Source organism: Hyla sarda, chromosome 9 (assembly GCF_029499605.1).
Source record: "Hyla sarda isolate aHylSar1 chromosome 9, aHylSar1.hap1, whole genome shotgun sequence".
Classification (NCBI taxonomy): domain Eukaryota; kingdom Metazoa; phylum Chordata; class Amphibia; order Anura; family Hylidae; genus Hyla; species Hyla sarda.
Window position 1 is genome coordinate 17,232,958 of NC_079197.1, and position 25,544 is coordinate 17,258,501.

Here is a 25,544-nt window from a genome sequence, read left to right on the forward strand (position 1 = left end):
TAGTCACTGTATACTATCTGTATAGTCACTGTATACTATCTGTATAGTCACTGTATACTATCTATATAGTCACTGTATACTATCTGTATAGTCACTGTATACTATCTATATAGTCACTGTATACTATCTGTATAGTCACTGTATACTATCTGTATAGTCACTGTATACTATCTATATAGTCACTGTATACTATCTATATAGTCACTGTATACTATCTGTATAGTCACTGTATACTATCTATATAGTCACTGTATACTATCTGTATAGTCACTGTATACTATCTATATAGTCACTGTATACTATCTGTATAGTCACTGTATACTATCTGTATAGTCACTGTATACTATCTATATAGTCACTGTATACTATCTGTATAGTCACTGTATACTATCTGTATAGTCACTGTATACTATCTATATAGTCACTGTATACTATCTGTATAGTCACTGTATACTATCTGTATAGTCACTGTATACTATCTATATAGTCACTGTATACTATCTGTAGTCACTGTATACTATCTATATAGTCACTGTATACTATCTGTATAGTCACTGTATACTATCTATATAGTCACTGTATACTATCTGTATAGTCACTGCATACTTTCTGTACATAATCTGTATAGTCTCTGCATATTATCTGTATACTCTCTCTATATTATCTGTATACTCTCAAAATTCTTACTATCTGTATAGTCTCTGTATACTATCTGTTAATGATCTGTATGCTCTCAACATACTAACTGTATACTCTCTGTATATTATCTGTATACTATCTTCATACTATCTGTATATTATCTGTATACTCTCTACATACTATCAGTATACTCTCTGTATAGTCCCTGTATATTATCGGTATACTATCTACATACTATCTGAATAGTCTTTACATATACTGACTACTACCTGTATACTCTCTATAGACTCTATATATACTCCCTGTATAGTCTCTGTATACTCCTAGTATGTCTTTTTATTCTGTCTTAGTATATCTTTGTATTATGTCGTTGTACTCTGTATTATGTCTTACTTTGTCTTTGTATTCTATAGTCTCTATGCTCTTGATATAGTTTCTGTATACTTTCGGTCTCTATATATAATATCTGTATACTCTTTGCATACTATCTGTATAGTCTCTGTATTCTTCCTGTATACTACCTGTATATTGTCTGTATATGTCTCAATACTGTATAGACTCTCTGTATAATACCTGTATGGTCTATGTGTACACTTTGTATATTCTCTGTATAGTGTCCATATACTCTCAGTATACTCTCTGTTTAATACCTGTATAGTCTCTGTATACACTCTGTACACTCACTGTATTCTGTAAAGTGTCTGTAAACTCTGTATTTTATTTGTATACTCCCTGTATATTATCTGTATACTCTCTGTATATTATCTGTATACTCCCTGTATATTATCTGTACACTCTCTGTATATTAACTGTATTTTCCCTGTATATTATCTGTATACTCCCTGTATATTATCTGTATACACTCCGTATATTATCTGTATACTCTCTGTGTATTATCTGTACACTCTCTGTATAGTATCTGTATACTCTCTGTATATTAACTGTATTTTCCCTGTATATTATCTGTATACTCCCTGTATATTATCTGTATACACTCTGTATATTATCTGTACACTCTCTGTATATTATCTGTATACACTCCGTATATTATCTGTATACACTCCGTATATTATCTGTATACTCTCTGTATATTATCTGTATACTCTCTGTATATTATCTGTACACTCTCTGTATATTAACTGTATTTTCCCTGTATATTATCTGTATACTCCCTGTATATTATCTGTATACACTCCGTATATTATCTGTATACTCTCTGTATATTATCTGTATATTAACTGTATTTTCCCTGTATATTATCTGTATACACTCCGTATATTATCTGTATACTCTCTGTATATTAACTGTATTTTCCCTGTATATTATCTGTATACTCCCTGTATATTATCTGTATACACTCCGTATATTATCTGTATACTCTCTGTATATTAACTGTATTTTCCCTGTATATTATCTGTATACTCCCTGTATATTATCTGTATACACTCCGTATATTATCTGTATACTCTCTGTATATTAACTGTATTTTCCCTGTATATTATCTGTACACTCTCTGCATATTAACTGTATTTTCCCTGTATATTATCTGTATACTCCCTGTATATTATCTGTATACTCTCTGTGTATTATCTGTACACTCTCTGTATACTAAGCTGACTTGGAGGACTCCAGCACCCGGTGATCGTCTCCTTTGTTTCCCTGCTGCTGCAGCTCTTCTTTCTAATAAGAAACGACTGTGCCCATAGTAAAGATGGCGCTCGCTAGTTGTCACCTGTTACCATAGCAATCGAGTGAGGAAGTGTAGCCGCATTGTGTAGCCAAGACACGGCTGCCCGGTTCTCTGATGCGCGATCCCGGCTCCGGTACAGACGGGACTAAGAAGGTTAATGACATCATTACACTCAATGGTTTACACATATAACGGAAGCTACAGGTACTAACACCTCGTCCTAAGATGGGCTCCGGCACAGCTTCTAAAATGGTTCCTGGTGACGTCATGAGAAGTAGTCGCTGCCATCTTGGATAAGGGCAGGGGCACTGATTCAGGGATGTGATGACCTGGTACCTCTTTTGGGATTAGAGTTTTCAGTAGTTTATTTTTTTTTTTCTTCCATGAATTTATTATATTTCATAGATTGTCCGATCCCCCTGGGGTGGAATATGATATTTTTTTTCTTATTTTCGTTGTTTTGCAGAGGCGAACGCTTCACAGCAGCCAGAATGTTCTGCGCTGTTCTTACCATAAAAACAATGAAGCCCTGATTAGAGGGGTCCGCTAGTCGCAGTTGGGGTCAGAAATTCCAGTGCAGCATGTTAATTTTTTTTTTTGGCGGAATCTGCATAGAAATGCATTGCCATCAGTGGCGACGGTGTATGTCTGAGCTGTCCCAATACCAGAAAAGCGAATAACAGCAGCAGACTTTACTACCATTGACTTTAATGGGTAAGCAGAAAATCCGCAATAGAGGCAGATTTGCAGATTTTTCTTCAGACCCATGAAGTCAATGGTAGCAAAATCCGCTGTGGATTTTCCAGTCATTACGCTGCGGTAATCTGCCCGTGTGAACAGACCCTAAGGGTACATTCCCACACAGCGTATTTTGCTGCGTATTTGGTGCTGCGTATTTTCCTACCCATTGACTTTAACAGAGAAAATAAAATACGCCGCAGCAAATACGCCGTGTGGGAATGTACCCTAAAGGTACGTTCACACAAGCGGATTACCTGCGGAATTTCTGCAGCGTATTTGCTGTATTATGGGTCCGAAACAAAATCTGCAAATCTGCCTCTATTGCGGATTTTCTGCTGACCCATTGAAGTCAATGGTAGCAAAATCCGCTGCGGAAAATACACAGATAATCCGTCCGTGTGAACGTACACTAAAGGGGTATTCCAGGATTTTTGAGTGTTGTGTAATTTGCTTCTATTACCTCCGAACGCCGATTTGTTCTGTGGAAGATCTGCACCCTGAAGTGCTGTAGTGCCGTATTCCATGCGAGCAGAGAAAATATGTCATCAGTCACATGGTCTCCAGGGGGTGTGGCTATGCTGCAGTGGGTGGAAGGGATTTACAGAAGTAATGCCATCCGCCCATTCACTGCAGCATAGCCACACCCCCTGAAGATCATGTGACTTATGACATATTTTCTCTGGCCGCATGGAATGCTGGGAAAGGTCAGAGACAACTAAAATAAAAAGCACTTCCAGGTCCTGTACATGAAAACAAGACAAAGCAGATTACACTGTATTATAACTTGGCATCATGGGCTCAAAGGCTGAAGAAAAAAAAAATGCTGGAGTACCCCTTTAATCCTTTCCTGTTGGGTATTAGTGCTATCACATGGTGCCATTACCGGGGACAATCAGAATAACTATAAGTAAATAAACTACTTACCTTATACGGTGTTGGGCTCATGTAAACAGTTCCACGGCAGCTGCCTGCAGGTCCACGTAACTAGAAGAATCAAAGTCCACAGGAACAAGGGGAAAAAATGGTTTATGGGGCGCTCGCAGTTGTACATAGCATGGCCCTACCACTGGAAAATGGGTACCCCGAAAACATCCGAAGTATCCATACATTGAATGTGGAATGGATAAGCTAAAATGACTATTTAGAATATGCTAGCTAATATGGCCGCTCACTAGCTCGCTCCCCCTCCCATCGTGTTTGAAACAATGTGTATAAGATGGCGCCTGTAGGGGGAGCTACACCCAAGATGATAAGACAAACGTCCTGGACGAGGAACACCTGCAAATGGAAGAAACCAATAACAAGGACAGTTATTCATGACGTATAGCTTTGCTCACGGCACATTGTTACAGACTATAAAAACCCTTGTAACTGTGTTAAATACAGGAAGTATCATTTGCTGAACTTTGTGTCAGAGTGATTTTCTTCTCCTGCATGCACTGATCCTGATACCTTATAAGGAAGAGGGCAGATACTCATCTGATACCAGTTCTGATCTATTACAAATGCATACATCTCCATAGCAGTTATTAAAGGGGTACTCCACTGGAAAACATTTTTATTTTTTTTAAATCAACTGGTGCCAGAAAGTTAAACAGATTTGTCGATTACTTCTATTTAAAAATATTAATCCTTCCTGTACTTATCAGCTGCTGTTATAATCCACAGGAAGTTCTTTTCTTATTGAATTTCCTTTCTGTCTGACCGCAGTGCTCCCTGCCGACATCTCTGTTCATTTTTGGAAACTGTCCAGAGCAGGAGAGGTTTGCTCCTGGGGATTTGCTCCTACTCTGGACAGTTCCTAAAATGGACAGCGGTGTCAGCAGAGAGCACTGTGGTCAGACAGAAAGGAAATTCAAAAAGAAAAGAACTTCCTGTGGACCATAACAGCAGCTGATAAGTACTGGAAGGATTAAGATTTTTTTTAATAGAAGTCATTTACAAATCTGTTTAACTTTCTGGCACCAGTTGATTTATAAAAATAAAAATAAAAAATAAAAATGTTTTCCAGTGGAGAACCCTTTTAACGCAGGACAGTTTTTGTTGCGGATTAGGGTATAAAGGGGCAGAACCTATGCATGTGCACTTGGCGGGATCCCGCCCCTGTGACCCCCTGTGTTGCCAACCTTAGCAATGTCCTTAGAACATTCTCAAGCCAGGGTGCCTCCAGCAAAACTACAACTCCCAGCATGCCCGGACAGCCTGCGGCTGTCCGGGCATGCTGGGAGTTGTAGTTTTACAACAGCTGGAGGCACCCTGGTTGAGAAACACTGTAAAATGTTGCACCATGAACTGTGTTTTTTTCCCCACAATCCTTGTATTGTACCAGTGTTCTTCTTTTGTAGGATAAAGCCAGCGCCATGGATAAGGCTTCTGCTCTGACTCCCGACCTCAATACGTTTTTAGTGGCGACCAGCTGCAGCGACAGAGGCGGCTAATTCATAAATGAGTACTTGGCTCGCCCTCGCTCAGCTGTCTTCTTCCGCTCTGTAGAGGTCATTGAAGTTTCCTTTCAAGAAAATCTTTTGGGACATGAAAACTAAAACCCCTGGCTGACAAAGCAGCAAATGCTTAGGTAATGAAAATTCATGTATCGGTCTCCTGATATCTAGACAAGGCTTCTACATACACTTGGCAATTCTATGCATAGCTCTAAGCCAATGTTTCCCAACCAGGGTGCCTCCAGCTGTTTAAATACATACATCTCCCAGCATGCTGGGAGTTGTAGTTTTGCAACAGCTGGAGGCATTCTGATATCCTCCTTAGGCATCCCATAGAGATAGCAGCAGCGGTATACAGATATAGCTGGAGGAGAGGTGTATAACTACTATATATTCTGATCCTATAGAGACAGCAGCAGTATACAGATAGAGCTGGAGGGAAGGAGTATAACTACTATATCCTGACCCAATAGAGATAGCAGCAGCAGTATACAGATAGAGCTGGAGGGAAGGAGTAAAACTACTATATCCTGACCCGATAGAGATTGCTGCAGTATACAGATAAAGCTGGAAAGGAGGTGTATAACTAATTAATATCATATCCTATAAAGATAGCAGCAGCAGTATACAGATAGAGCAGGAGGAGAGATTTAAAACTACTATATATCCCAATCACATAGAGATAGCAGCAGTATACAGAAAGAGCTGGAGGGGAGGAGTATAACTACTATATATCCTGATCCCATAGAGATAGCAGCAGCAGTATACAGATAGAGCTGGAGGGGAGGTGTATAACTACTATATATCCTGATCCCATAGAGATAGCAGCAGCAGTATACAGATAGAGCTGGAGGGGAGGTGTATAACTACTATATATCCTGATCCCATAGAGATAGCAGCAGCAGTATACAGATAGAGCTGGAGGGGAGGTGTATAACTACTATATATCCAGATCCCATAGAGATAGCAGCAGCAGTATACAGATAGAGCAGGAGGAGAGATTTAAAACTACTATATATCCCAATCACATAGAGATAGCAGCAGTATACAGAAAGAGCTGGAGGGGAGGAGTATAACTACTATATATCCTGATCCCATAGAGATAGCAGCAGCAGTATACAGATAGAGCTGGAGGGGAGGTGTATAACTACTATATATCCTGATCCCATAGAGATAGCAGCAGCAGTATACAGATAGAGCTGGAGGGGAGGTGTATAACTACTATATATCCTGATCCCATAGAGATAGCAGCAGCAGTATACAGATAGAGCTGGAGGGGAGGTGTATAACTACTATATATCCAGATCCCATAGAGATAGCAGCAGCAGTATACAGATAGAGCTGGAGGGGAGGTGTATAACTACTATATATCCTGATCCCATAGAGATAGCAGCAGCAGTATACAGATAGAGCTGGAGGGGAGGTGTATAACTACTATATATCCTGATCCCATAGAGATAGCAGCAGCAGTATACAGATAGAGCTGGAGGGGAGGTGTATAACTACTATATATCCAGATCCCATAGAGATAGCAGCAGCAGTGGTATACAGGTGGTTAGTAAAGTCACCTTATGTTGGATAATCCTTTAAACTCTGCACCCTGGTTTAGCTTAGTCAAATCCCTCAGTGACCAATAGGGTCCAGTACACCCAGCAGTCTCTTTATAGTAGGAAATGGATATGGTCCTGGGTGGAGGCACTGCTCAACTTAAAAAAATACCAACCTGCATAAATTAGTTCAGCTTTCCGGTGCTCCGGGGGGCTGGAAAAGGTGGATACAGTCGTAGGAGAGAGTCTCCTAGGACTGTATCCACCTTTTCCAGCCCACCGGAGCACCTGAAAGCTGAACTAATTTATGCAGGAAAAGTCATCAACTGCCGAGCCGAGAAGTTCGTGACGAATCGAATTTACTGTAAGTCCGCTCATCTCTAATGAGAACCTAAAAACTAAGCACATCTTTCTGCGGCACCTAGGCTGAATAGGCAAGAAGAAAACAAAAACAAACAACTTTGCTGAAAAATAAAAAGAAACAAAATTATTTTTATTCAAATGAAAATCCCTATTTACATTTAAAAAGGTAAAAAATGGAACATATAGATAGAGACATATTCTTCATCTTAGTCTTCATAAAATCAGAGAGTTTTATATACCTTTCTATTGGCGCCATTATTCCAGATAGAAAGCTGGAATAGAACCTAAATCCTGCATAGAAAAGTTAGTAATATTCACTTATTAAAAGATGACGTTTCCTAATCCTTATAGTAAATGACATGTAGCGGTTTTATTATACCTGAATGTCCCCCCTAAAACAGGAAATCTTGTCCTAAAGTCTAAGTCCTGCGTGTTAGTCCTTCAGGGACCCTTAGGATTTGAGTAAGTAGACGTCCAGGCCCAGATTCCATCACCTTCATGGGTGTAAATGATGCGTTCAGTTGATCCATTCTAGAAGAACTCCCAAAATGCAACACTTCAGTGGTCATGTAGTGTTTACAAAGAATGTGAGTTAGTTTCCCCATGACAACTCTTGGATGGTTCAGTGTTGTCATAGGGACATTATGTGAATTATAGTGATTGTCCTAACAAATGTCTACATCCTCACTGACTTTGAAGGGGTTTGCATGGACTTGAACATTGGTCTATATCAAAACACAGACGCATTTCTGGTGCCTAGGCACCCCTAATCAAGGCTCATGATTAAGGGGGCCTAGGCGCTAGAAACACGTCGGTGTTCCGGCTGCTATTGCAACGTTTTTAACTGCACCGGTTGGATTCATTTGTTGTTTGTGCTGCAATTGTAGTCTACTGTTAGATAAATGTTTCCCAACCAGTGTGCCTCCAGCTGTTGCAAAACTACAACTCTCAGCATGCCCGAACAGCCGAAGGCTGTTCGGGGATGCTGGGAGTTGTAGTTTTACAACGTATGAAAGGCTACAGTTTGGAGACCATTGGTCTAAACCATCAGTATCAGACTAGTGGGGGTACTATTCCTGGCGCCCCCACCGATCAGCTGACTAAAGTGGCTGCTTACTTTTCTTAGTGGCTGTGCTTGGTACTACACTTGACACGCTGGTACCTGGTACTACACTAGGCACAGTCACCACAAAATGGGTGGCACTGTTTCTGGGAAGCAATAAAGAGGCTGCAGCTTTAGGCCCTGCAATTAGCTGATCAATGGGGGGTTCTCCAGGACTAAGAACACCTTTCACTTAGAGGGGTTATCCAGGAATAGAAGAACAGAGATAATTTCTTTCAAAAAATGATCCCCATCTGTCTCCAGGTTGGGTGTGGTATTACATCTTGGCTCTATTCACTTTAATGGAACTGAGCTGCAGAACCACAGCCTACCTGGAGACAAACAGGGAGCGGTTTTTGAAAGAAATTAGCTCTGTTTTTCTATTCTTGGACACCCCTTTAAATAGGGGCTTTCGGGGGTAGACATTGATGGTGATTTTGATCCTCAATGGCTCTATGGCACGGCATTCTCTATGGAAATGGCAGAGATAAAGATTGCATGGAAGGGGCATGTTGACCCCCCCCCCCCTCTTTGCACGAGATTCGGGTGACAGTCTGGGGATCACAGTAGGACCTGCAATCAGATACTCATCTCTATCCTGTGAATAGGAGATGAGTATTAAACCGCTGGAGTACCCCTTTAATCTTCTAGGTCAACAGAAGATTTGTCATAGCATGACCAGGACAGATGCTTGTCAGGTGTTGAAAGGGAGCGTGTCTGTGCTTCAATAGGTGGAGTGACCGCCGGGTGGAGGGAGATCATAGGATGGCACCAATACAATAATAGGAACAATACAGTCTTTTCAATGGAGATATATATATATATATATATATATATATATATATATATACATATACACATACACCATTGTAAATGACCTGTAATGTTAGAAGTGGATTCAACCAGCTGCTATGATTTCATGATAACTATATGAGGCTTGATACAGCCTTGGACCATGTAGGTTATCTTTCTTCCTGCCTTACTCTTCGATCATGTAGGAAGAACACGCCAGAAGTGCCAGGCGTCCATATTGGTGTTGTATCTGCTCTTAATAAAGTTGCTTTGGCTTAACTCTCTGCTCTTAGAATGAGGACACACACGCCATTTCATCCCTCAGCTCCTCCTCATCTCTACAATGCACTGATTCTTCATCGCTGTAGAAGAGCCCTTGCCCTAACATGTCCTCCCCACCGGATTTTCCTCCAGTACTTCCGCTCCAGCTGCTTTTTCGACTCTGGCTTAGAAGGTCGCTGGCTGCGCTCTCCATCTCATCGATGGTCATGTGGCAGGCGTCTGCAATCTCACGCTTAGCAAAAGCAACAAACTTTGGGTCCCGTGCGTAGAGGCCCAGACCCTCCGAAATCAAAACCTATGGGAGAAAAGTAAATGGTCATTGGGATTCAAGTAGAGATGAGTGAATCAATTTGGCATCATGTTCTCTACTGTACTACTACCCCTACTACTACTACTACTACTACCCCTACACAGCCGCACATCTCCTGCCTTGTCCATCATGTTCTATACTCTACTACTACTACTACTACTACTACTACTACTACAACTATTACTACTACTACCACCACTACACAGCAGCACATCTCCTGCCTTGTCTATTATGTTCTATACTCTACTACTACTACTACTACCCCTACAGAGCCGTACACATCTCCTGCCTTATCTATCATATTCAATACTGTACTGCTACCACTACTACTGCTACTACTACTACAACTGCTACTACCACCACTACACAGCCGCACATCTCCTGCCTTGTCTATTATGTTCCATACTGTAAAGCTACTGCTACTACTACTACTACAACTATTACTACTACCACCACTACACAGCGGCACATCTCCTGCCTTGTCTATTATGTTCTATACTGTAAAGCTACTGCTACTACTACTACAACTATTACTAATACTACTACTACCACCACTACACAGCAGCACATCTCCTGCCTTGTCTATTATGTTCTATACTGTAAAGCTACTGCTACTACTACTACAACTATTACTAATACTACTACTACCACCACTACACAGCCGCACATCTCCTGCCTTGTCTATTATGTTCTATACTGTACAGCTACTGCTACAACTATTACTACTACTACTATTACTACTACTACTGCCCCTACACAGCCGCACATCTCCTGCCTTGTCTATTATGTTCTATACTGTACAGCTACTGCTACAACTATTACTACTACTACTATTACTACTACTACTACCCCTACACAGCCTCACATCTGCTGCCTTGTATAGCATGTTCTATTCGGTACTGCTGCTACTACTACCCCTACACAGCCACACATCTTATGTCTGGTCCATCATGTTCCATACTGTACTACTACTACTCACCTTACACAGCATGTTCCATACTGTACTGCTGCTGAGAACCCTACCCTTCATAGGATAAACCTACAGCCCAGGAGGCCTTAACTTTTCAGGACAGTTCATTCATAACAAATCTAATCCGCTGATTTGCTCTAATCAGACATTAAAGGGGTACTCCGGTGGAAAAAAAATTTTTGTTTAATCAACTGGTGGCAGAAATTTAAACAGATTTGTAAATTACTTCTGCTAAAAAATCTTTATCCTTTCAGTACTTATTAGCTATATACTACAGAGAAAGTTCTTTTCTTTTTGGATTTCTTTGTCAGTATCAGGAACTGTCCAGAGCAGGAGCAAATCCCCATAGCAAACCTATGCTGCTCTGGACAGTTCCTGATACAGACAGAGGTGTCAGCAGAGAGCACTGTGGACAGGCAGAAAATAAATCCCAAAACAAAGGAACTTTCTCTGTAATATACAGCCGCTAATAAGTACTGGAGGGATAAAGATTTTTTTAATAGAAGTAACTTACAAATAAACTTTCTGGCACCAGTTGATAAAAAAAAAATGTTTTCCACTGGAGTACCCCTTTAAGTTGATTTCAGGAAATTCTCCGATTTCCGTTTATAACATGCTGCTTCCTATGTGTGATCTAGTGATCCCCTACTCACCGCCTCCACTAGGCTATCTGCGCTGCCTCTCTTCTCCGTCAGCCTCTGCCCAGGCACATGGAGCTGGGTATAAGCGCAATAAGGTGCCTTGCCATCTTCTTCTCTATACCAGTGCGTGCAAGGGATAGTGGGCAGGCTGCTCTCTTCCTCCACCAAGATAAGGGGGGCATAAAGCAGGCGACCACGCTTTGGGGGATTGGCCCAGGAGTGAGGACCACCTGCTGGATAATTGTTTCTTTGCCAGGAATCTGAACTTCCATAAAGCTGAGGGGGAGAGAATATGGTTGAAATTAACAAAAAAGTATTAACGTAAAAATGGAGGGTCACAGAGTTCACAAAGTTTAAAGGGGTACTCTGCCCCTAGACATCTTATAAGATAAGATCTGATCACGGGGGCCCCATCGCTGGGGACCCCCGCAATTTTGTCCGCGGCACCCCAGATAGCCGGATGACTGGCAATGCGGGGGGAGGCTCCTGATGTCACAGTCACGCCCTGCTGGTAACGTTATGGCCATGCCCCCTCATGCCCCCTCAAGCCCCCTCCCATAGACTTGCATTGAGGGGGCGTGGCCATGACATCACGAGCCTCCGGCGCTGCACCCAACGGTCTAAACGAACACCGCAGCAGGGAGATCGCCATCAGACATCTTATCCCCTATCCAAAGGATAAGATGTCTAGGGGCGGAGTACCCCTTTAAGGAAACCAATAAAACCAACACAACTTACCCTGGTGCGGCAGGGCGGTGCGTTCTGATGGTAGGTTCCTGGGATGGGGATGTCGTCGCAGCTCCCTTGTCTTTTGAGGCACTGGATGCTAAATGCAGATTTTCCACCTGGGATCAAAATAAAGTGTAATGTTTATTGTGGATCATACATAAGTTAGTGCTGTGTTCACACTGTCTTCAGGAGCCTCCGTCAGCCAACGGCTTTCCGGGCATGCTGGGAGTTGTAGTCTTGCAACATCTAGAGGGACACAGTTTGGAGACCACTATTGCACAGTATTATGTTTGTTGAATTACTCTTAATAATTTGGGATTACTCTGCATTGCCTTGTGCCTATGCAGTTTTCCGCATCAATAAAATGTTTATTTTTTTTTTCTCATTTTCCATTTCCACACCTGGAGTAGGTGGCAGAAGTCTCCGGCGAGGGGGTACTCTGCTATCTATGGTGCCATTAGCCCTGGGAGCTGCAGGAGGCGCTATAGGTGTGGATGGAATGTTTATTCTTTCTTCTGGAGACACAGAACGACTCACAGGATCTTCCAAATTTTGCTTTCTAAGGGAAGAGAAAAAAAGAAAGAAAATAATATATAAAGGGAATAGAAAAAAAGAAGAAAATAATATATAAAGAATGAGTGTAACTTTAAAGAGTACCTATCATCATCCTAACTCTCCCTACCGTAATTCCCCATCTGTCCCTAAAACTAACTAAATCGATCCCTGTCCTTTTTTTCTGTTCAAAATCCCTAAAAATCCCTTTTTATTGAGGTTTTCGGTAGCTCAGTAGGCTGCCCTGTGCCAGGGGAGGAAGTGGGCGACTTCATCTGATGCCTTCCCGGGGGTCGCAAGGCAGACCCGATCCTTGAGCAGCGCTCCACTGTCTCGGAGCAGCGTGCACAGGCTCTCTTTGTCAGGGGGCAGAGCCTGAAGACGCGGCTGACCGGCCAAGTCAGGAGCGCGCCCTGCTGATGAACGAGCACAGCGCTCGTTCCCGCCTATCTCATAGACAGGCGGGGAGCTGTGCTGAGCTCGTCTGTGTCCTGCCTACAGTCTGTGATTTCGGACTCATGCCGGCAGGCCGGCATGAGTCCGAAATCATTACATAGGCTTGCTAGTGGGACCTCTAGTGGTCACTTTTTTAAAGGGGTAGTCCAGTGGTGAAAAACGTATCCCCTATCCTAAGGATAGGGGATAAGTTTGAGATTGCGGGGGGTCCGACCGCTGGGGCCCCCTGCGATCTCTCTGTACGGGGCCCCGGCTCTCGGCCCAAATCGCGGGTGTCGACCCCGCACGAAGCGGCGGCCGACGCGCCCCCTCAATACATCTCTATGGCAGAGCCGGAGATTGCCGAAGGCAGCGCTTCGGCTCTGCCATAGAGTTGTATTGAGGGGGCGTGTCGGCCGCCACCTCGTGCGGAGGTCGACACGCCCCCTTCCCGCGGGCTGTCGGGGCTCCGTACAGGAGATCGCAGGGGGCCCCAGCGGTCGGACCCCCCGCGATCTGCAACTTATCCCCTATCCTTAGGATAGGGGATAAGTTGCTCACCACTGAGTCACCACTGGACTACTCCTTTAATATAAAAAAAAAAAAAAAAAGGATGCAACATTTTTTATACAAACCAATTAGAAAGATATTCATTAAGGCTTGATCTACACTATAGATACCCTTTAAGCCATTACACAACATTATCAAAAATACAGGGGTAGGCCAGATTTTTAATCTGTGGAACCCACATATTCTTTTTTTCCAAGTAGCATTGCTTGGCTTATAAAACTTAGGGTCTATCGACACTGCGGAATTTTGGCCAGCGGAATCCCGCTAGCGAAAAGTCCAAATGAAAGCCCAATCCACTTCTATGGGATTCCGCTCTCCTGTTGACACTTCGGAATTTCCGCTTGCGGAATTCCGCTTGCGGAATTCCGCTAGCGGAAATTCTGAAGTGTCAACGGGAGCGCGGGATCCCATAGAAGTGTATTGGGCTTTCATTTGAGGTGGAAATTCCACTGTGTGAATAGACCCTCACTACGCCATTTTGGTGGTCTCCCGTAGGAGACACATTACCCTCTTACCTGGCCAACCTGCTGTGTACTGACAATCCCCAAAACAGCTGTCTTCAGACTGCTGCCTCTTCCTTTCAGAGAAGATTCAGGTCTAGTCACATATTAGACTCTTTAAAGTATATTAAAAGTACATTAAAGCATTTTACTAATATAATGTTATAAACCATACTGAACAGATCTTTTGGGCTGTCTGGCTTGTAACTGTGACATCAAACTCTCTAGCTCCCATCCCTGCTCCCCTCCACTCCTGTTTGCTCAGGACAACACCAGTCAAGTGAAAAGGGGGAGCTCCTACTACAATTTATTAGATTTTAAGGCAGCAGGAAGCCTTTCTCAGTCACAGTAGTTTTCATCAGAACAGGCTTAGGCTGTCTTATCTGAGAAAGGCTTCCTGCTGCCTTAAAATCTAATTAGCAGTAATATGAGCGCCCCCATTTCACATCAACAGTCTTATCCTGAGCAGACAAGAGGGGAGGGGGTAGGAAGGATAGTAGCTCTGCTTTCAGGGTGTGTGATAGGCCAGACAGCTCAGCTTACAATGGAAGATATTTGCAGTATGGCTAATAACTTCATATTAGTAAATTGCTTTAATGTACTTTTTGACACCATACACAGGTTGTTTCTTTTGCTGGGCAACCCCATTTAGGCATTGAGCATTGACCTTACTGGGGCACTACATCCACTAGGTGGCACTAGAGAGCAAGGCCTTCTCTTAAAGGGGTACTCCGCCCCTAGACATCTTATCCCCTATCCAAAGGAAGGGGATAAGATGTCAGATCGCCGGGGTCCCGCTGCTGGGGACCCCGGGGATCGCTGCTGCAGAGCCCCGCTATCATTACTGCGCAGAGCGAGATCGCTCTGCACGTAATGACAGGCAATACAGGAGCCGGAGCATCGTTACGTCACGGCTCCGCCCCTCGCGACATCACGGCCCGCCCCGTCAATACAAGTCTATGGGAGGGGGCGTGGCGGTCGTCACGCCCCCTGCCATAGACTTGCATTAAGGGGACGGGCCGTGATGTCATTAGGGGCGGAGCCATGACGTCACGCTGCTCCGGCCCCTGTATCGCCCGTCATTACGTACAGAGCGAACTCGCTCTGTGCAGTAATGATGGCGGGGTGCTGCAGCGGCGATCCCCGGGGTCCCCAGCAGCGGGACCGCGGCGATCTAACATCTTATCCCCTATCCTTTGGATAGGGGATAAGATGCCAGGGGCGGAGTACCCCTTTAATTGAGGAGAGCAACTTTACATACTTTTATCCAGAGGCGTAGTTTGTAGCTTCAGGGCCCTGATGCTAAATCTGCAACAGGGCCCCATATGCCAATTCAAATACTGGTCTCTTATGGGGCAGATGTATTTTGGGGCCCCTGCTACCTCTGCTATCTCTATAGCTATGCCCCTGCTTTTATCCCAGGAAGCATTGCATGGCACCCCACTTAAAGGGGCACTCCGTCAAAAAAAAAAAATTTTTTAAATCAACTGGTGCCAGAAAGTTAAACAGATTTGTAAATTACTTCTATTAAAAAATCTTTACCCTTCCAGAACTTTTTAGCAGCTGTATGCTACAGAGGAAATTATTTTGCCCGTATCAGGAACTATCCAGAGCAGCATAGGTTTGCTATGGGGATTTTCTCCTGCTCTGGACAGTTCCTGATACGGGCATCAGGTGTCAGCAGAGAGCACCGTGGACAAGAAAAAAAATAAATTCAAAAAGAAAATAATTTCCTCTGTAGCATACTGCTGCTAGAAAGTACTGGAAGGGTAAAGATTTTTTAATAGAATTAATTAACAAATCTTTTTAACTTTCTGGCACCAGTTGATTTAAAAAAAAAAAAAAAAAAAAATGTTTTCCACTGAAGTACCCCTTTAAGCAGTATCTGGCCCTGAAAGGGCACATGAAGACTCATTGGCTGATGATTTTGTATGCAGGAATGTGCTGTGTTGCTGTCTTTTTTGTTACAATGTAAATAAGTTGTGGATGAAAATTGAGCAGTAGAAGATGAGTGACTGGAGATACAGTGGTCCCTCAAGTTACAATAGTAATTGGTTCCAGGACGACCATTGTATGTTGAGACCAGAACTCTATGGAAACCTGGTAATTGGTTTTGAAGCCACCAAAATGTCATCCAAAAATAGGAAAAAGTGAGGATTAAAGAAAAATAAGTAGATAACTAATAGAGATAAAGCAAATCCTTACATATAAAAGTAAGAAAGATCTGCTGGGAGCTGTAAATCACTGTCTATGTCAGTGTTTCCCAAGCAGGGAGCCTCCAGTTATTGAAAAACTACAACTCCCAGCATGCCCGGACAGCCGTTGGCTGTCCGGGCATGCTGGGAGTTGTAGTTTTGCAACAGCTGGGGGCACCCTGATTGGGAAACACTGGTCTATGTAGAGGACAGGAGCTTCTTCAGGGTCCTGTACAGAACACAATGTCCTAAAAAAGTAACATGGAGCCGCCCTCACCTGGTTTCCAAAGGAGCAGGTAACTCTGGTAAAGTGTACAGAACATGTAATACCTCCCTGTACTGTAGGGGGCGCTACCAGACACCAGTCAGTGCATACACTTCAGTAACACAGGTAAAGAGTACAGAACATGTAATACCTCTCTGTACTGTAGGGGGCGCTACCAGACACCAGTCAGTGCATACACTTCAGTAATACAGGTAAAGAGTACAGAACATGTAATACCTCCCTGTACTGTAGGGGGCTCTACCAGACACCAGTCAGTGCATGCACTTCAGTAATACAGGTAAAGAGTACAGAACATGTAATACCTCCCTGTACTGTAGGGGGCGCTACCAGACACCAGTCAGTGCATACACTTCAGTAAGACAGGTAAAGAGTACAGAACATGTAATACCTCTCTGTACTGTAGGGGGCGCTACCAGACACCAGTCAGTGCATACACTTCAGTAATACAGGTAAAGAGTACAGAACATGTAATACCTCCCTGTACTGTAGGGGGCTCTACCAGACACCAGTCAGTGCATGCACTTCAGTAATACAGGTAAAGAGTACAGAACATGTAATACCTCCCTGTACTGTAGGGGGCGCTACCAGCAACCAGTCAGTGCATGCACTTCAGTAATACAGGTAAAGAGTACAGAACATGTAATACCTCCCTGTACTGTAGGGGGCTCTACCAGACACCAGTCAGTGCATGCACTTCAGTAATACAGGTAAAGAGTACAGAACATGTAATACCTCCCTGTACTGTAGGGGGCTCTACCAGACACCAGTCAGTGCATGCACTTCAGTAATACAGGTAAAGAGTAATACAGAACATGTAATACCTCCCTGTACTGTAGGGGGTGCTACCAGACACCAGTCAGTGCATACACTTCAGTAATACAGGTAAAGAGTAGTACAGAACATGTAATACCTCCCTGTACTGTAGGGGGCTCTACCAGACACCAGTCAGTGCATGCACTTCAGTAATACAGGAGTTTAACCAGTAAATTGCCCATTCTGATTGGTCATTTCTTCCAGCCATTGACATGTTTCGCAGAACTGGACTGTCTGTACATTGTATGTTGAGTCTGGTTTCAACTTACAATGGTCCAGAAAAGACCATTGTATGTTGAAACTATTGCATGTTGAGGCCATTGTAAGTTGAGGGATCACTGTACTGCGCCTAATAGTAATCTGGTGTAATCCGGCACTGCATAAACCTGCACACTATGGCCCAGATATATCGGACTGTGTGAGAGAAAACATGGAGGGATTTTTCCACAGCAGCCAATCACAGCTCAACTAACGAGCTGTGGTAAAGTGAAAGCTGAGCTGTGATTGGCTGCTGCGGGAAAATCACTCCATGTTTTCTCTCACACAGTTATGTGATGAATCCGGGCCTGTGTATGGAAAAGCTACAATGGGGGAGGCTGTTCTTCTAGAAGATGTGGTATGACAGATGGAGGATTTTCCATGTGACATGATCCGGTCTGCTGAGTCTCAGTATTGTGGGTGAAACCGCATATGCAGACCCTCGGGGGTTTGACACATGGACTTGGTTGATGAATTGATCTCTTGAAGACAACGCTGAGAAAAGAAGGGAACCTCTGTCTACTTACTGACAGGTCTATAGACATACGTGGAGAGGGGTTCCGCACATGTCCCGCTGTCCGCTACCATGGAGGTCTGTCAGTTTGCTCAGTTAAATAAGACACAAGTTATTTCAACACAAAGTCAATCTACGTCTTAAGAGACGTTCCCTAATCCAGATACAGGGAGAGTACTGGAGCCGACGTTCAAAAGAGACATTCACAAGAATAAAACTAAGTAGAACTACAAGTACCAGCAAAGTATCTCGTAACTACAAGCTTAAAGGGGTACTCCGCCCCTAGACATCTTATCTCCTATCCAAAGGATTGTGCGGGTCCCATTGGGGAGCCTCGCGACCTCCCTGTGGCACCTGGTGTTCGTTTAGAGTGTTGGGTGCAGCGCCGGAGGCTAGTGATGTCACGGCCACGCCCCCTCAATGCAAGTCTATGGGAGGGGGCGTGACGACTGTCACGCCCCCTCCCATAGACTTGCATTGAGGGGGCATGGCCGTGTCGTCACGAGCAGGGTGTGTCCGTGACATCACGAGCCTCCGCCCCACATCGCCAGTCATCCGGCACGGAACGAAATTCGTTTGCTCCGTGCACCGGATTTCTGGGGTGCTGCAGCCGAGATCGTTGGCGATCAGACATCTTATCCCCTATCCTTTGGATAGGGGATAAGATGTCTAGGGGTGGAGTACCCCTTTAAGAATAATGCACAATTTAAAAGGGACAGTGACCAAATGCTTTTTCTCCTGAAACCAAAAGTTGCATTACAAAGGATTGCACCAAATTCCTGCAACATTACAAGGTACCCGCACTGTACTGATCTGCCTCGGGAGTAAAGTAAACTTTACCGTTGTTTTCCAAAACCTGAACACAGAACTTATTCTTTGCCTGGGTCTTGTGTAAGGGGAACAGCTTCTTGAAAAAGGATATTGTGGGTCCACAGAAGGTTACGCCATATAAGCAATGTGACATATCAGGGACTACAACCCTCATCATTCTCCTATTACAGATATCTCACATATACGTGTCCCAGTGTAAACTCAATTGGTTCCTATTTTCTAGTCCTTATGAAGAGATATAGAGGTATTTCTGGTACATTCCTTTTTGGTAGATGGGTCCCCAAACAATACGCTGATCCAGTAGGACCCCAGCAATTATGACACCATTCGTATTGATATCACGGGCTATTCGCCAGGTCCTCCAGAGGGGCACACACTTTACAGTCACTCTACGCTCGGTATCCCATACATTATAGGTGCTTGGTATATATATATATATATATATATATATATATATATATACTTCATATAGTATACCTGTCAGTCTCATGGTTCAGGGGGTATACAGGCGAGGACGTCTTAGATCTCTGTTCATCTTCACTAGCTATTTCTTCTTGTTCATGCACAGTTGGTGGTATGAAGGTTGCGTCTGAGCTTCTTCTAGATAAAACAGATGGACACAATAAGTATCAGCACTTCTATACTGTATGCCATATAAGAAGTAGGTGGATAGTGCACTCACCGCAGGCTCTGTAGAAAATTTCAGGCTATATTCGGCATATATAATAAATCCAACGATATAGGTAACATAGGGAGCTGGTGGTGGAACAGGTGAGGCTGGGGGCATTCACAGGGGGGGAAACATGTTTCACACACTATGACAACATGTTTCACGCAAGCGCCATAGTGCGTGAAACATGTTGCCGACCCTGTGAACGCCCCCAGCCTTACCTCTTCCACCACCAGCACCCTATGTTACCTGTATCGTTGGAATTTTTGAACATGTTTCACGCACTACGGCGCTTCGTCTGCCCCGTATGTTGCCGCCCCTGTGAATGCCCCCAGCCAAAAAAAAGGACCAAGACAGCCCTGAAAAGTCATCTATAATACTTTGAGATTTTCCAGTTTTTCATAATTATCCTATGCAAAGTTGGGTTCCCAGCAGCAGTAGTGTAATAGAGAACATGATGGACAAGGCAGGAGATGTGCGGCTGTGTAGGGGTAGTAGTAGTAGTAGTAGTAGAGTATAGAACATAATAGACAAGGCAGGAGATGTGCTGCTGTGTAGTGGTGGTAGTAGTAGTAATAGTTGTAGTAGTAGTAGTAGTAGTAGTAGTAGTAGTAGTAGTAGAGTATAGAACATAATAGACAAGGCAGGAGATGTGTGGCTGTGTAGGGGTAGTAGTAGTAGTAGTAGTAGCAGTAGCTGTACAGTATAGAACATGATCGACAAGGCAGGAGATGTGTGGCTGTGTAGGGGTAGTAGTAGTACAGTATAGAACATGATATACAGGGCAGGAGATGTGCGGCTGTGTAGGGGTAGTAGTAGTAGTACAGTATGGAACATGATGGACAAGGCAGGAGATGTGCGGCTGTGTAGGGGTAGTAGTAGTAGTAGTACAGTATGGAACATGATGGACAAGGCAGGAGATGTGCGGCTGTGTAGGGGTGGTAGTAGTAGTAGTAGTAGTAGTAGTAGTAGTAGTAGTAGTAGTACAGTATAGAACATGATATACAGGGCAGGAGATGTGCGGCTGTGTAGGGGTAGTAGTAATAGTAGTACAGTATGGAACATGATGGACAAGGCAGGAGATGTGCGGCTGTGTAGGGGTAGTAGTAGTAGTAGTAGTAGTAGTACAGTATAGAACATGATATACAGGGCAGGAGATGTGCGGCTGTGTAGGGGTAGTAGTAGTAGTACAGTATGGAACATGATGGACAAGGCAGGAGATGTGCGGCTGTGTAGGGGTAGTAGTAGTAGTAGTACAGTATGGAACATGATGGACAAGGCAGGAGATGTGCGGCTGTGTAGGGGTGGTAGTAGTAGTAGTAGTAGTAGTAGTAGTAGTAGTAGTAGTAGTACAGTATAGAACATGATATACAGGGCAGGAGATGTGCGGCTGTGTAGGGGTAGTAGTAATAGTAGTACAGTATGGAACATGATGGACAAGGCAGGAGATGTGCGGCTGTGTAGGGGTGGTAGTAGTAGTAGTAGTAGTAGTAGTACAGTATAGAACATAATAGACAAGGCAGGAGATGTGTGGCTGTGTAGGGGTAGTAGTAGTAGTAGTACAGTATGGAACATGATGGACAAGGCAGGAGATGTGCGGCTGTGTAGGGGTGGTAGTAGTAGTAGTAGTAATAGTAGTACAGTATAGAACATGATATACAGGGCAGGAGATGTGCGGCTGTGTAGGGGTAGTAGTAGTAGTACAGTATGGAACATGATGGACAAGGCAGGAGATGTGCGGCTGTGTAGTGATAGTAGTAGAGTATAGAACATGATGGACAAGGCAGGAGATGTGCGGCTGTGTAGTAGTAGTAGTAGTAGTAGTAGTACAGTATAGAACATGATATACAGGGCAGGAGATGTGCGGCTGTGTAGGGGTAGTAGTAGTAGTAGTAGTAGTAGTAGTAGTAGTAGTAGTACAGTATGGAACATGATGGACAAGGCAGGAGATGTGCGGCTGTGTAGTGATAGTAGTAGAGTATAGAACATGATGGACAAGGCAGGAGATGTGCGGCTGTGTAGTAGTAGTAGTAGTAGTAGTACAGTATAGAACATGATATACAGGGCAGGAGATGTGCGGCTGTGTAGGGGTAGTAGTAGTTGTAGAAGTAGTACAGCAAAGAACATAATAGACAAGGCAGCAGATTTGTGGCTGTATAGGGGTAGTAGTAGAAGTAGTAGTAGTACAGTATAGAACATAATATACAAGGCAGGAGATGTGTGGCTGTGTAGGGGTGGTAGTAGTAGTAGGGTTAGTAATAGTAGTAGTACAGTATAGAACATTTTGGACAAGGCAGGCGATGTGCGGTTTTATAGGGGTAGTAGTAGTAGGGGTAGTAGTAGAGGATAGAACATGATGGACAAGGCAGGAGATGTGCTGCTGTGTAGCGGTAGTAGTAGTAGGGGTAGTAGTAGTAGTAGAGTATAGAACATGATATACAGGGCAGGAGATGTGTGGCTGTGTAGGGGTGGTAGTAGTAGTAGGGTTAGTAATAGTAGTAGTACAGTATAGAACATTTTGGACAAGGCAGGCGATGTGCGGTTTTATAGGGGTAGTAGTAGTAGGGGTAGTAGTAGAGGATAGAACATGATGGACAAGGCAGGAGATGTGCTGCTGTGTAGCGGTAGTAGTAGTAGTAGTAGTAGAGTATAGAACATGATATACAGGGCAGGAGATGTGCGGCTGTGTAGGGGTAGTAGTAGTAGTAGTAGTAGTAGTACAGTATAGAACATGATATACAGGGCAGGAGATGTGCGGCTGTGTAGGGGTAGTGGTAGTAATACAGTATGGAACATGATGGACAAGGCAGAAAATGTGCGGCTGTGTAGTGATAGTAGTAGAGTATAGAACATGATGGACAAGGCAGGAGATGTGCGGCTGTGTAGTAGTAGTAGTAGTAGTAGTACAGTATAGAACATGATATACAGGGAAGGAGATGTGCGGCTGTGTAGGGGTAGTAGTAGTTGTAGTAGTAGTACAGCAAAGAACATAATAGACAAGGCAGCAGATTTGTGGCTGTATAGGGGTAGTAGTAGAAGTAGTAGTAGTACAGTATAGAACATAATATACAAGGCAGGAGATGTGTGGCTGTGTAGGGGTGGTAGTAGTAGTAGGGTTAGTAATAGTAGTAGTACAGTATTGAACATTTTGGACAAGGCAGGCGATGTGCGGTTTTATAGGGGTAGTAGTAGTAGGGGTAGTAGTAGTAGTGGTAGTAGTAGAGTATAGAATATGATGGTCAGGGCAGAGGATGTGCGGCTGTGTAGGGGTAGTAGTAGTAGGGTTAGTAATAGTAGTAGTACAGTATAGAACATGGTGGACAAGGCAGGGGATGTACAACTGTGTAGGGGTAGTAGTAGGGACAGCAGGGTTATCGGTAGCAGCAGTATTACAATATGGAGCATAATGGACAGGCAGGAGGTGTGCAGCTGTTTAGGGCTGGTCATAGAGACCTCCGTTTTGAGAGATTTATCCAAAAGGAATCTTAAAAGTTTCAAAGTTTCCAAATCTCCAAATTGTGGGAAAATTCAGAAAAAAATTGATTTGTAGCTAATTGATTCAGTCGCCGTTCATTAGTGAGATCTACAGGATGTTCATTGGTATAAGTACTAACTTTCCAATGTTTAATCCCCATTTGTGATCCATTTATAAGCCAAGCCCCCATTTCATCCCGAAACAGTCACAAAATCCCAAAGATACCCCATTTTGGTTGATATTTGCTCAAACCTGCCCCTTTTAAATCCAGTAGATAGGTATGCTACATTTAGTGGGTTATAAATGAATGAACGGTGGGCTTCCGTATATATTGGCTATGGGTCTACATATGACTGTAGTGTAGGGTATATTTCTCTAGAGACATACACAGCAACGAGAGCAGCAGATGGTATATTATATCTCTATTATACTTGTGCTGCTGTTTTTTGTAGTTGTGGGGTAAACAGCAGCAGGTGGAGGTAATTGACACTTACTGCAAGAAATATCAGGAGACTCCGTTAACCCATGGGTTACCATATGGTTTTTGAAGACTATGAAAGTCTCTGTCATTTTAGCTGTACCCGGCTCACCTGCGCGTGCTGAGCGGCCTTTTCTTGACACTAGTCCCACTGGACGGTGCTGATGGGGGAGGTAACAAGCTGTCTTTGGAGCCTCCGCCAGATCGATTTACTAAAGATGACCTGCGGGGGGTAGGAGCCTGCTCATCGCGTCCGCCTGTAGAGTTGGTGAGGGACAGTACAGATGAAGAAAGCCGACGTTCATTGACCAAGTCTGGTGCACCCTCACATAAAGCCGTCTCCTCTACCACCTAAGAATGAAGATGTAAACAAAGTCACTCTGAGGGACACTCCAGCATTTTGCATTTCATTCTCCTGTGACAAAATCCATACCTGGCGCCCCAACCCTCTAAAGGAAGAGAGGTCTTCTTCTTCAAGATCGCAGGACAATGCTCTTCGAATCTCTGACCCCAGATCCTGTAGACTCCGCAGTCCAGCCTGGAGCACAAGAATGGCGAATAAAAAGGACAACATGAATGAGCAAGATTAGGCTTGGCAATCAAAGACGGAGTCAAAGGGGCGGGGCAGAACGCCCTGCACCTTCATTTTTGGTTGGTTCTGTCAACATGTGTTGTATGGATCCATAGAAAGTCCATAAGACATCACACGGATCTGTGCACAGCACTCTAAGACTCCATTAAGAGGGAGAGGCTTAAAGGGCTACTCCGCCCGTAGACATTTTATCATCTATCCAAAGGATAGGGGATAAGATGTCTGATCGTGGGGGTCCCGCCGCTGGGGACCCCCGCGATCTCCCTGCTGCACCCGGCATTCGTTTAGAGCGTCGAGTGCAGTGTCACGGCCGTTGGCTGTCCGGGCATGCTGGGAGTTGTAGGTTTGCAAAAGATGTATGTACCCTAGTTGGGAAAGACTGGGTTAGGAAAACCCCTGATGAAGCTTCAGAAGGTGTAGCAAAACCTGTTGGCTTTCCGGGCATGCTGGTAGTTGTAGTTTTGCAACAGCTGTAGGCACCCTGGTAGGGAAACACTGCCCTAACCTAATATATATATATATATTATATAAATTATAACAATAATAAAAAAAATAACATATATATATATATATATATATATATATATAATTTATATATTATATTATATATATATATATATATATATATATATATATATATATATATATAATATCTACGTCCAAGGAGGAAGACAGCACTAGTCCCTGCTCTTATGCCCGTGACCATCCGGATAACCAGTCCAGATACAGAACATCCAATTGGTATAGGTCACAGCAAGAAGTATGCAGACTCCCAATTTCAAAAAGGCTGTGGTCTTTATTTAGGTCATCAGCAATGCAACGTTTCGGCTATAGTGTAGCCTTTGTCAAGCATATCTATATCTATATAACATTTATATAACATCTATATAACATATAATATCTATATAACATTTTTTTTACCCTGCTTCACCTATTACGCTTATTATGAGCGAGTATTAACCTGTAACGTGGTAGAATTGCTTGGCAGGTTTTCCGTTCCCAGAAGACCCTTTTCCTTCCTACGGCGAAATTTCCGGAAGTAATCTTGGATCAGGAAAGTGGCGTAAAATTTCCCCACGGTGACTTCTTCTTCTAAAAGACACAATAAATGACCATTTTTCTTTAGGA

General features: G+C 43.6%; 1 protein-coding gene and 1 long non-coding RNA gene across 4 annotated transcripts in view; one reads left to right on the forward strand and one right to left on the reverse strand.

Moving 5' to 3' along the window:
• The first annotated feature begins 2,282 nt into the window (after window positions 1-2,282).
• Window positions 2,283-25,526, forward strand: LOC130290837 (uncharacterized). 2 transcript variants are annotated; one of them, XR_008847713.1, is made up of 3 exons: window positions 2,283-2,482; window positions 5,416-5,645; window positions 25,392-25,526. It is a non-coding gene; the product is annotated as an uncharacterized LOC130290837 (long non-coding RNA). The 2 variants fall into 2 exon arrangements; XR_008847712.1 differs by lacking the exon at window positions 25,392-25,526 and adding an exon at window positions 12,658-12,777.
• CACNA1F (calcium voltage-gated channel subunit alpha1 F) overlaps window positions 7,479-25,544 on the reverse strand; it is a 128,029-nt gene continuing 109,963 nt past the window's right edge. For both annotated transcript variants that reach the window (XM_056538957.1, XM_056538956.1), the window contains 8 exons: window positions 25,378-25,508; window positions 24,258-24,362; window positions 23,937-24,175; window positions 19,679-19,801; window positions 12,649-12,806; window positions 12,257-12,363; window positions 11,531-11,794; window positions 7,479-9,892 (listed from right to left, as the gene is read on the reverse strand). In XM_056538957.1, coding sequence (XP_056394932.1) covers window positions 9,605-9,892; window positions 11,531-11,794; window positions 12,257-12,363; window positions 12,649-12,806; window positions 19,679-19,801; window positions 23,937-24,175; window positions 24,258-24,362; window positions 25,378-25,508 — 1,415 coding nt within the window. In that variant the 3' untranslated portion in view covers window positions 7,479-9,604. The remainder of the gene's footprint in view (window positions 9,893-11,530; window positions 11,795-12,256; window positions 12,364-12,648; window positions 12,807-19,678; window positions 19,802-23,936; window positions 24,176-24,257; window positions 24,363-25,377; window positions 25,509-25,544) is intronic.